Here is a 13,537-nt window from a genome sequence, read left to right as displayed (position 1 = left end):
CGTAAACAATATACACTGGGGTCGTGTTCGTTTTAAAAACAGGCCCATTTTATCAGTTAATAGCCCCGTTATCTTAAGAAACAGCCCGACTGGGCTCCCAGGCCTCTTAAGGTGGCGCAGGGAAAACAAACACACCGGACGGTGGTTTCACCAACGACCCCTTTCCGTTTAAACCACGGCTGCGACACCGATATCAAATGTACGCATCACTATTAAAATTCGATATTATATGAAAAAAGGGCATCGGTTACCTCCCGGTGGGTGCCTTTAAAGACGACAGCAAATGCGCCATGTCCTATCAGGTCCTTCCGACTGAACTCGAATTTCCCCACCGTCTCCATTTTGACGCGGAGTCCTGGGTTTCGTCCTCCTAAGCCCGAGACAGGGGACCCGGTTGTCCCAGGTCGCAGTTCTCGTTTGCGAATGTGCTTTTGTCCTCAGTCAAACACGGGCGGCAGCGGCAGGGATGTTCGTCCCCTCTTTCGCTGGCCATGAGTTGCCTTCCTGACGACAGACTGTCCTTTTCTCTCATGTTCGCAAGCGCAATTTCCGAAAATGTCACTCCCGACAAAGCTCCCCCGAGGTTCCCATCCTATACGGCGGACACGGCGAGCTAGCCAAACAGACTACCTCGGACGCGTCGTGCTATCACAGCTGTCTCTGACGACGGGCCACCTTAAAAAGAAAAAAAACTGCCCGTCAGGTTTTGTTTATATACAAGGGCTCCTCGCTTCTGTGGTTTAGAAGGTCCACACGGCGAGACAGCGCGCTGGAGACGGGCTTTAGACACGTTTACATCGTTCAACAGTCGGCAAAGAGCGTAGATTTGACCGCGGACGTTAAAATCTAGCCATTTATCCCAGCAGACTCGCAGCTAAGTCACAGCTGCAGCGACGAAGCGATCCCAACAAAGCATACGGCGTAGTCTGTGACGACAGTCAACGCGCAGCCGCAGAGCGATCATAGTCAGTGTGACATCAGAGAACCGGAACCTGCAACGGTTTATTTTCCAATGATGAACAACAAACCCTCTAACGATGGCTTAACAAGGACGGTCATTGTATTATTTATAACATGCATACTCACAAACTTTTGACAACATACATATGCGAGTAATTCAGTGAAAATGATATTTTCTTAGATTCTTTTGTGTCCTTTACTTGACTAAATTAAGCTGCATTCCTTTTACTGCATCATTTCTGTACTGCTGCCACTTGAGATTTACTTCTATCCACATTATTGCTCTTGTCTCTGACCTTCATTCTCATATGATGATTTCAAATACAGATTTTGTCTACTTTTTCTTTTTTTGCCAGTTCGTCTTTGCCCTATTCTTCAATGATGGCAGTATTTTCCCTGGAACAAAAACCATGTTAACTTACAAAAATATCCCAGGTTGTCCAGGTGGTGCCAAAAGAGATTAAATAATATACTGCATATTATTTAAGTATAACTGGATTTGAAAGTTAAATTTGAAATAAAAATTGTTCTCTACACAACTTAACAAATACTTTGACTCTTTTTCTTCTTCCTTTGCAGCGGCTGCAGCTCAATAGAACAGACGGCCCTCCAATCACAATATCGGTGGTCTGATTCCCGGCTCGTCCTGTCTATATGCTGAAGTGTCCTTGGGCAAGATACTGAGCTCCCAGCTGATCCCAGTGGTCTAGTTAGCGCCTTCCTTGGCAGATCTGCAGTCATTGGTGTGTGACTGTATGTGGGAATGGTTGAATTTAATCCAGTATGAAGCCCTTTGAAACCGCAAGGCTAGAGGCATCTATATTTTTATTTGATCTAATGCTTGATTAAGGAATGACGTAGCAGATGAAAATCTGAAATTGATTTAAAAAAAAAAATCTCAGTCATTTTTTTCACATTTTCAGAAAACACAACAAACTGAGTTATATGATGAATAAGGAGTTAATTTTGGAAAAAAAAAAATGTTTTTGTCAAACAAGGACATAGCCAATTATTTTTAGAAGATGATGTTTCCGTGATTGCACTGGCACAAGAATAGATGTAACAACAGGGAAATGTTTAGCAGTGACTCCTACTCTTCTGAATCAAAATTAGAAAAGCTTTATTGATCCTGGATGAAATCGTATATCCCGAAGGAAATTGTAACTCATACTTCATTGTTTGCGTGTGTAAACATCATTATCCAGTTAAGTGTAAGATAGGACATTCAAAGTAGGCAGGTGGAAAATGTGTTTTTGAGAATTCACATCGGTATGAATTTATGATTAATGCGGACTCACAGAACTGTAAAATATAGCAAGGTGTTCCTGGTTGAGTAAAGGATACATCCCAAAAAGAGGAACGCAGAAGAGAAAGGGACGCTATGGTGGAAATGATACGGGTACTTTAGCTGTGAAAATAGAAACAAGACAATTCTACTGCACAATAAAGTTGCAAACCCAGACGGTAGTTTGGCAAGGCAATAGGAAGGAAACAGGAGGTAGTGGAGAAAATATTGCATTTGGATTGGGAGCATGTTCAAGTAGGTGGGGTTTCAGGGATGGAAGATTCCAGTGATTTTCTGATGGAGAGGACAAAATTGTAAACACCAAGGAATAGACTTTGTTCATGTCAGGCAATGTTGTCAATATACACACTTCCAATATCTGAAGCTCATGAATAAGGAAGGAAGTCAAGGAAGAGACAAAATAAGGTCTGAAAACAGGAAGGCGCAGAGGAGAAATTACATGAGCAACCGTGAGTCAGATATTCTTTTTAGAGTGAGACAGCTGGGAAAGACACAAGGGAAATAGAGTCTGCATCTAAAAAAAAAAGGGGGTGCATGATATAAAATGATCAAGCGGGAAGTCTGGAAAGCTTTTACTGCTTTACAATAAAGTGATGGAAGATGGCGGAAATGTCAGGAAGCTAGAAAGTGTCAATGGAAGGAATATTTCCGAAGGTGTTTTAAAAAGAAGCAGGCTTTGAATCTGTATGCAGACCGCATCTATGTCAAACATAGAAATTCATTAAACAAATGGTGGAGGAAAAAATAATCTTTCAACTGGAAAAACAAAGCATTGGTGGTCTCATATTAAAAGATTCAGGAAGGGGAACAGCACTTTGGATCTAATGATGTGTCTGAAGAATGTAATCAAAACAACTCACAAAGAGGAAGTGGTTGCACTATTCTTTCATGTTAATATGACTTTTAACATGTTTTAGAAAGAAGGGTTTGTGATCAAAGTACATTTGATGGGAATAGAAAAACGTTGCCAGTAGGCTCAAGTTTATTTGTTTATCTTTGTATTGATTCATGTATTTACTGAATGATGGCACTATCCTCACCAGAGCTATTTGGGGAAATACAGGATAAGTTTTCTTGAGACAGAAAGATGAAGTGAAACTCCCAACAAGAATGTTGAAGTTCTGACATTATCTTTATGATATGTTTCGATAACTGATGTAATATTGAATATTTGTGAGATATGGGGTTTGGTTGTATGATGGTGCTTTGTGGAACAGGGATAGGAAATGGTGCATGCGCTTTTTTAAAAATGTACCTTGGCATTTTTCTTGGAATCATTTAAAAAATCCATAATATGAAGTAAGACTAGATAAGATAATCAAACTATTTGGAAACAACTGAGATATTGAAATATATTTTGATACTAAATGAACTTTTAAAGAGTATCTTTATTGTGCAAATTATGTTAAATGTCATTAGACATCTGGCACAGCTGAAATCAGAAGTTATTTGCTCTTTAAATGCCATCAGAAATCTAGCAGAGCTGAAGTGAGACTTTATCATTTGCTCTTTAAAGTCTATTTATGTGGCCTTAATTAGATAAAACTACCAGGACAAATTGTTCTGGCCTCTATTCAGGTTTCTATTAGGTGTCAACAATGACCAGATAGCACATTGCTTAAAGCTACCAGCAAGACCTGTAACTAATCTGTGCCTATAAGTGTAAGTTAGAAAAATACAACAGACCACGTCCACCTTACCACAAGGCATCGGTAGTCCAAATATACTATTCCTCTGAACTGAAAGGTTTTAGTTCTTCACTTTTGTTCTTCATTTAAGATCCATACGAGCCATTTGTGAGTTTACAGATGGACCTCTGCAGTCTCAGCTACTGGGATTCCTCTGTGACCTTCGGCCTGCTTAATACCGCTGCCTGGTGCGAGGGAACTCTTTGTGATTGGCTGGGTTTTCGCAAAGCAGTTGGGGAATGGAATAAATGGGAGGCAGAGCCGATGGATTGGCGATATGGAAAAAAAAAAAATTCAGCTTGGGAGATTTGTGTAGTTGGAGGACTACAGATTAAGATGAAGTGACCAACACTGGGCAGCTTGGGATTTTAAAAGTTATGTTAGGAACTATAACAACTGCTCCATCATGCATACACTGAATTCAGGCAGGTGCTATAAGATTGAGTCCTTATTTTGATATTATCCCTTCCCTTTCCTGCACCAAGAGTTTGTGCATCGTTTGTTGTCAGCAGTGCCCGCTATGTGTTTCCACCTCTTGCAACTTGTGATTCTGTCCGAGCACTATCAAAGTTTTATGACCATATCGCACAGGGATTGTCAGAAGGTTGCTTCATGTGGCTGGTTATCAACTCGGTGGATCGATCGGCGAGCCGATGTGTTACTTTTCAATTGGCTTTAGCACTTTCCCAGCATCATCTAAATAAATAAACATATAGATAAAAAAGAACAGCAGAGGAAAAGTCAAAAGGAAGGCAATTGAAATCCATTCAAAATGGTTGAAATCTGAGGGAAAGTATAGTGGGGGGGGGGGAAAAAAAAAAAAGCAAAACAATAGGCAGCAGACATGGGGTCATTTAGTGAAAGGGAGTCATTTGTATTCAGTCCTGAACAGAGTATGAGACGCAGAGGGACGTAACACCTCAGTGAGGACGTTGGAGACTGGACCAAACCATCTCAATGGTATACTGTCCTTACAGGGATTTATCTAACTGACTATTGTTCTGAGACTAAAACTATGGGGCATGTTGTTTAAGCATGCAGGGAATCCGTATGTAAATGCCAGACCACGATGACACAGACGAGCGGGAACAGTCAAAATCACTTGAAGGTATCGAGATGCCACTGAGCAAATTGGATGCACATCGATGAAAGACGAATTTGAAGTGAGGTCTGAGGGAGAATGGAGCTTGAAGATGACAGTGATAGAACATTGCCCCGTTTTACATCAGGGCCTATTTGCTTATGAAAGAAGTAATCCTCATGTGATATCAGAAGTGCTTTGTAAAGGCGAGGGGGTGGATTTGAGGACAGCGTCATCTTTTCACAGAATGACATCAGGATGCACCGTGTGACATTGCAGTCTTACTCTCTAGAAGAGGAAAGAGAACTGTTTCAGAAAAGAAAAATCACCCAACGAAGAAAGAAACGCCCGCTGTGTGATTTTTAGAACCGCTTTTAAAGAGACACAGCTGTAACACAGGCATCCTTTACTTTGTTCTATCATGTTTTACATTGTGACATCAACCATTTTTTTCACTTTCCAAAAAGTAGATTGATGGTGGGAAAAAGAAAGAGTGTTTTAAAGTTAATTGTGAAAATGTTTTAAAGCTAGGTATTCTTTTTTTTTGTAGCGAATTCGCTGAATGTAGAAAAACCCTGCGCATCAGCTATGGAAACAAGGAGCTATGTTTTGTTTTGATATTTGTTGTGCTGATTTTATTTATTTACATTAGTCATAAGTTTATCCCAGCCTTCCATTCAAAGGAAGGTCACAGGGTTGAATAGAACATCTTGTTTATTGTTTCTGGCATATTTCCCATCCGAACCTTTTCTTTTTTTTGCCGTTCAGCGCCACTTATGCTGGCCATTGCAGTGTTTGGGACACGTCGGAACACAGCTTTAAACGAAAGAGGCTTGGTTTGTTGTCCCTGATTATCAGGTAGGATTTAGCAAAAGATCACCCAGCTGGCTCGGTGTGTGATGTTCATTTGTTTTGTCGTTTATGGCGTTAAAGTAGGAGCAATGCACAACTATATCAATATTTAGTGACTGTGTCAGCTCTTGAATGCATTAAGTATCATTTCTGGTCTCTATGTTTTTGTCCACTAAGTCAAAAGTAGTATAAAAGGAGAAAGGGTCATTTTCACGCAGACTCTAGCACATTCCTTGTGCATCACTAAAATGGAACAGCGAGCAGATAAAGTGGCAAAAGAAGCTGTCAAAAAAGGGTTATTTAAATTCAATGAAGGATTATCCAGAGGGGGGGAAGTCCAATAAGAGGCTACTATAGCGACTGGATGAATTTGTATTCAGTCCAGAGGAGAGTATCAATTATGAGAAGTAATGGGACTCAGAGAAACACAAAGAAAAGAATGGTTTGAGGATTTAGTCAGTTTTCTCAATTGTGAACTGTTCAACACTGGAAACCTCCCTTAATGTAAGTATTTTGTGATGGGTGGGAAATAGAAAACATCTGATGAAAGTATTATAGTGTTTACAGGACATGCTATTTTGAACTTGGGATGTAGAAAATACTCAAGTTAAACTCAAGTCATCACACAAGTCAGGTGTATACAGGATGAGACAGGTTTAGAGGTGAAACCAGGTAGGGGGCAAACACACTAGAAACAGGAGGCGCTGGTTTTTCAACTAACTGAAAACTGAACGAAAGGAACAAGCAGGAAGTGTCACTAAATTGCACACAAGGGAAGTTTGATCAGCAGAATGAAATGGCATGTAACACAAGACAGGAACTCTCAGCAGAGTTCAAAACCCAGAAGAACACAAAAAAGTGGAGATGACACACCAGTGTTTTTTTTTAAGCAGACTGATTTGAAGAAAACAAAGCATGGATAGAGTCCAAATCAAATCTTTGATAAAGAAAGAGAATAATCCAAAAGAGAAAATGAACAGTTCTGTTAGTGTAGCTACGGTGCATGAGCTAGTGCCACCAGTTCAGAGCTAAAATGGTAATTTCTTACACAGATTTCACAACTTTTATGTAAACTCACATGTTATTGTTCCGGGAGGAAGCTTGAATGTTTGTCCTGAGAATGGACATGGATAAGATTTAAAATGATAAGATTACAATCATTTTTTTTTCATTTCTGCTAATTGCAGATAATAATGAAAACAATTTGCATTGATAAAAACAAACAAAAAAAAAAAACAGAAATAATTTGACTTAATACAGACAGAAACTGGATAAAATAAATGAGAACTATACAAGCAGGACGTTTGCTAATTAAAATGGAGGAAAATGCAAGAATGTTGACACGAGGGATTGGGAAATATAAAATGTCTGAAATTTCAACTAAATTAACAATGGCATGGACAGCTATGGAGCTGCTGCAAGTACACATTAATTACCAAAGTGTGATGGTTGCAAAATTAGAAGACCTTACACGACCCAATGCAGCTCAAACTTACATAGTGGATGAAACATATTACAAATTTTGAGCCAACTTAAACTTGTACATGTGTAACCGGCATCAGATATTGTTCCAGCAGGCCAGAGTCGGAGGATACCTCACCCAACGCTGAGTAATGTCAGAAATATGAAAGCAATGTCATGAGATGTGTCGACATGAACTTGATCCAAGTATTGATGACTATGTGGTAATTAAAAATTTGATTTTTTAGTTTCTTTTCATTCACATTTAATTCATTACGAAGTCATCTGCAATATCCTAGTACACGGAGAGTCTGATGCACTCCCACCTCCACCTTGATCTCCTCTGTCAGGACACCTCACCACTATTGTCATACATGTCTTGCACCACTCTAACATACCTTTCTGCCACTCCAGACTTCCTCATACAGTTCCAGTTCTACTGTATATATATTTACATACACACACACTACATATGTACATGCACACACGTTCTGTCGATGTGTGTGCATGTATATGTGTGTGTGAAATATCCATCGTTAAAATTATGGCTTGGTCTCAAGGAAGACGGCATTGATTTGCATGAAGCCCACATTGAATGCGGTAAGTAAATATCATAACAATTCACAATGTGTTAAATCTCTTCCCCGTGGAGATTAAAAGACAGGAACAAAAGAGGACTTTAGGAAAGTGGCGCAAAAAGACCATTATTGCATTACATGTTTTGTCTGGATACTAATCATTAACTAGCAGGGACAAACCCTGATTGATATTCAGTCTCCTCTATTTTCATTTGTGACAAATCATTTCTTTGAGGTTTTCAGTTGTTCAACAAAAGTAAAGAGGTATAAATGCAAATGCCTGTAACACAATATAAGTTTGAAATTGAATAAAATCTGTTGATATTCGAGAAGTACTTGAAGCATATAAAAATCTAACTTTTAAATCAAGGAATAAAATATCTCACCTGGACATTTGACACTGACTACTGGCAGCCTTGGGGTAACAGAAAGCTCAGCTGTCTTTTTTTTTTTTTTTTTTAAACTAATTCAAATGTGTAAATGTGTAATCAATTAAATAGATCTCTGTTCTCCAAAGGAACATCTTTTAGCAGTCGGTTGCAATATTAAATGTTCACAGCGTTTTGACAGCCTGTTATATAACACCATCTGTGTGTAGAGATCAACTGAAATCTGAATATAAACCCCCCTTTCTCGAAACGCTTTGAGGCAGTGAATTAAAAAAAAAGAGCACTGTTTGACCAGTGGAGGGCATTGAAGGACTGCAGGAGTGTCCATTTCTATCCCAGCTGTCACTGAGCGAGAGGCGGGGGTTCACGAGCGCTCACCAGTTGATCACAGGGCTATTTTTGGAGACATTCACTCCATCATTCCCACATCTGGCCAAATTTGGGGTGAACTTACAACATATTTTTGGGCTGTGGGAAGAAATTCGTTCATTCATTCATTCATTCATTCAGTTTGCCAGCTGTCATTAGGTGAGCCCCCGATCCCAAGTCGATGACAAGGGCACATATAGAGAAATTCAACCAATCATGGTATAACTAACAAATAAAAGTACAGAAATAAAGGATTTGAGTTAGAGGAGAAAATTATGTTTTCTTTATCTTTTTCTTCTATAGTATGGTCCACTTGGAGCTGCAGCGGGTTGAGTCATATTTCTTGTTTTTCTCAGTGACTAACGGTACATGAAGTATGCTTCACGCGGACGCTTGACGGTACGCTGTCTGGAAGCAATCGCCGAAAAGCTGTTTTTTTTTTTTGTTTTTTTTTTGCCCATCGTGTCCGCACAAGTGGAAAGCTGCTCCCCCCGGGGGGGTCACCGCTTTCTCAAAACCATCCACGCTCTGAAACTAACTTAAGACTCGATCAGCACGATAGCTCTGTCCTGCATCCTGCACCGTTACGCTTACTTGTGAGATCTCTGCCAAGAGGTCGTGTCAGATAATTAAACTGAGGAGCTGAGAGAAATTCAATACACACTCTTTTACAACCATGGGAGTTTTGGACTGGATTGGTCTGAGGCATTCAAAGACTGGATATAACGCTCCAAGAGCTGCTCAGACTTCCACTCCATGTCACAAACTATTTGTTATTGTCGCGCTACATTTCTGCAGCAGTAAAAAAAAAAAAAAAAAAAAGAAGTTTGCGTGTCAAATGACAGGTGAGGCTTTTTCATCCATTTCCCCAAGATTTCCGATCAATATGCAGCCACTCGAGAATGAGATAGGGGCTTTTCGTGAGAGTCCAATTAGCATGATTTCAAACAACTCGGATCTACCGCACCTTTAAATAACGCGTTGCCGGCCGACTGCAAAGATCGCTTAATATTTGATGCATTACCGCGAATAAATTTGAATGATAACTGTTTAAATGTCATGCGTTGCTGTTTTATCCTGACTGGAGCAAAGGCCTCGGGGCATGTCAGTTCACTCCCAGATAAAGTGTATCACTTTGTTTGGGAGAGAAAGATCAAACCGGCAGTCCAGAGGGATGAAGAGTGGCTCTGCTCTCATTTGCAGCCCTGTGGCTTGGGCTTTTTTTTTCTCCAGTCTGTCGCTCACTCGTAGCCTTCTTATTGCACCATACTTCAGAATTATGAATTTTTTCTTCTTTTGGGGGGGACCTCGCAGCTTGGATTGCCGCAATCATGCAGCCTCCTGCTTGCACTTGATGGCTTTTGGAGCTCTTGTCCACACGCGGGCCATCAAACCAGATGCATTCCTGTCACGGTTTCAAGAAGGGCAGCTTAATTTCGCGAACTGGCTGGAGAGCCAGCTCCCACGTCGGTGTTGAATTGTACCAGATCTTAAGCTGAAATATCCACTGTGGGAGACTTCCGGAGCAAGGCTCTGGTCCGGCAAGCCTGCCAGAATTTCTGACCCTATACAGTCCAGCTTCATTCAGGGTGGCCTCTGCTGAACTTGACTGCTGCGCACAGAGTGGGAGACGGACTCTTGACGGCGTCGCTTGTGCGAATCGCATCAAGAGATGGGATAAAATGGTCATTTCCTGTGTCTCTGCATTGAGAGATCAGCTGTCCTGAGGTCAGATGCACCGGCTTTTGGGATTATGAAATTGTGTTTTGGCTTGGACACTACAGTCAGTATCTATCGCAAACCTGCATATTTGGTTGAGATGTGATTTTCAGATATGGATATGATTAGAAGTGACTTAATTTAGCCGATATTGTTATAAAAGATGATACATTCATTCATTCATTACCTAAATGTGCTTCTCCTAGATTCAGGGTTGTAATTGGGCATAAGATTCACCTTGGATCGATCACAGGGACACTTGTAGAGACAGACAACGATTCACTTTTCGACTGAGGGAGAAAAACAACAAACGTATAGGAAACTCAGGCAGACATGAGGAGAATATGCAAACTCCGCACAGAAAGGCCACCTGTCAGATATCGAACCAGGGACCCTCGCGCTGTGAGGAAGGAGCACAAACCGCTATGCAACCGCACAAAAGACGAATGTTTTTTTTTTTTTTTAAAAAAAAAGGAAAATCTCAATTACAACCAAGAAATGACCTTTTTGCTAACTGACAGGCATAAAAAAATGAATTGTTACATTTATTGTTTCTTTTTTTTTTAAGCAGATTGATTTGAAAGCTTTGAAAACAATGATAAATGTATGCCATGAGTCATTTGGTATGAAGTGCCTGATAAATTTGAGGGGAAATTGCATTACATTTAGTTTTGATAGGCTTATTTGTGCGTGTGTGTGTGTGTGTGTGTGTGTGTGTGTGTGTGTTTGCATTTGCTTCCTTCATCCCTCAAGTGTTACCGGAGGAATTCATGATAAATTAATTTGTAGGGTTTCATTAAAAACAAATCCCGGTATCCAGCACAATCATCCCAATATCGAATACTGCTCGTAACACATGCTCGGTCGAAACCAAAATATACATACGGTTAAAATATTTTCAATTATTTTTCATTTAATTATTAAAAAAAAAAAAAAGCCACCGAAGACCGACTGCCAGAAAAGTGACCCGTCCTGCTGTGTTGGCCCCCCGGAGCAGGTCCCCCTCCTGGTGGCCATCGAGTCCAGCCAGTTAATTAACACCACTCAAGTGTGTCAAGAGGGGAAAAGAAAAATTGCTGCTCTTAGTGGTGTCACAGCCCAACCTGGCAGGCCATGAAAGAAAAAGGAGACGCCAGGAGAATAACAATGACACCCTCTAAAACCAACATGACCTATTACAAAGTAACACATGTGTCATAACATGTGACATGAGGACAGGGGAACATGTAGTGTGAAATCCAATATTAGCAACACTATTAATGTTAAAAGAGAATTGGGAGGTTCTAAATCTGTGATTTACGACATGGGGTCTCTTAGCTGTGAATATGAGAGTCGGATAACTTTCCCCTCCACGATACTTGATATACGTATTCTGAAGAAGTAGGGTTTTCTACACGCTTCCCTCTGCGATCCCGGGCGCCATGATTCACTTTGCATCCCAGATGGAAAGTGGATGCTACAAGAGGCCTCCGTTCGTCAAACGCCCGACGGCTCCTGATCCTCAATCCAGTCTTGGGGAAAAGCCCTTCCTGCGAATCAGACATAATATTTACATATCGAGTCCGCCTTGCTGTGAGACTCAAGTCTTCTGCGCAATCTATTTCAGTCCAAATACATGTGACCCAGTTTCACAATCGGCGTCAAGTTATTCAGATTCTTTTATTTATTTTTTTTCTACAAAAATATTTTACATTAGAAAACACATTGAAATATACAATCAACCTCGGAACCATAAAACATAAAAACGAAATAAATGTTCTGGTGTCTGTTTTCAAATTGTAAGTAAATATGCAACAACGAAAAAAAAAAAAAAAAGAAAAAAAAAAGAAAAATAAAGATTCCGGTTTCTTGCTTGCGAGGTTGGCTCGGGACAACGCCAGAAAGAGCTTTTGACGGATGGAAGAAAGTTTTCCAGAAATACCGAGCGAACTCTAATCTGATCAAAGTAATATAGAATCACGGCGCTATCCATATTCATTACAAAAATACAACAAAACTAACCGTGCCTCTGATAAAAGCTGCAGGGGGTGAAAGTCATGAATTCACGCACGAGCAGCAGTTCTGAGGGGATATGGTGGGTTTAAACCGTTAATAAATTTTGATTTTTTTGTCAACTTTCTTAATGACAACATCCCTGCACTTCCTGGTTCCTGGCGATGGCGAGCTGAACCGGATCCTCGTATGCCAGTCATGTCTTGAGTCGGCATCCCGGGAGGCCAGTCATCTGGAAACCTGCCTACGACTTATTCCGGTCTGGCTTTCACCCGTCTGCCGAAATACAGCCCAGGATGGTAGTCAGCCGTCCAGCTCAAGTATCGCTACCCCACATTGCCGTTTGCAGTTTGTGATTTTTTTTTTTTTTTTTTTGGTCTGGCAGTGTGAAATCTGTATCTGTCTGATCAGCCATTTATCCCTCTAGATCACTGACATGAATATAAAAGCAAGTCTCAGCCATTCCCTTGAATAAAACGAGCAGAAACGGTGATTTTGTTGCTCGATTGACATTTGAAAAAAAAAAAAAAAAAAAAAAAACACTTTATGCTCCCTGTAATTTAAAAATAATTTGCAGATTGACCATGGATTTCATTGGGCTTTTAGGGATGAGCTGTCTTCTCCTCGAGTTTAAAGTTTCTACGTGTAACTCAAGGCAAACTCTGTCTCCTAGGAAACAGGGACATCATCTTTTTCTATGTATCTTTGTATTTAATTTTTTTTTTCATAAAATATATTTCCTGTCAGTTTAACAAACACACTTAGCCCTCAGCCCCTCCCCCCAACCCACCACAACACACAAATTCAGACGCCATTCCATCCCACAGTTTTTAAGAGAAGGAAGAGATCCCTATGGCTAATATTTGAATTTTTAAAAATCTATTTGGATAAATAGCACTACAGGTGAGAATTGTATTTGTTTTATTGATTAATGCATTTATTTATGTACGTTATGCATGAGGTTTGCCTCTAAAGAAATACTCGATGCCTTTTGTGGAAATTATTATTTTACACTAGATACCGCTGCCTGGCTTGCACTGAAAAACAAAACATAAACTCTTGAACTCAACATGAAAACTGAAATTTCAAGAGACATCCTACCAAGTTCTTTGAGACATTAAAAAGTTGGCCTGATAATGACA

The 13,537-nt window shown here is 40.2% G+C and overlaps 1 protein-coding gene across 2 annotated transcripts in view; it reads right to left on the bottom strand.

Moving 5' to 3' along the window:
• The window catches only part of ulk1b (unc-51 like autophagy activating kinase 1), a 29,498-nt gene extending 28,570 nt beyond the window's left edge, over positions 1–928 (bottom strand). For both annotated transcript variants that reach the window (XM_086152507.1, XM_086152508.1), the window contains exon 1: positions 252–928. In XM_086152507.1, coding sequence (XP_086008633.1) covers positions 252–341 — 90 coding nt within the window. In that variant the 5' untranslated portion in view covers positions 342–928. The remainder of the gene's footprint in view (positions 1–251) is intronic.
• Positions 929–13,537: the final 12,609 nt, after the last annotated feature.

The sequence above is a fragment of the Fistularia commersonii genome, chromosome 9, assembly GCF_037954325.1.
Source record: "Fistularia commersonii isolate RoL2024-O1a breed Wild chromosome 9, RoL_Fcom_v1.0, whole genome shotgun sequence".
NCBI lineage: Eukaryota > Metazoa > Chordata > Actinopteri > Syngnathiformes > Fistulariidae > Fistularia > Fistularia commersonii.
This window is presented reverse-complemented; position numbering and strand designations above follow the sequence as displayed.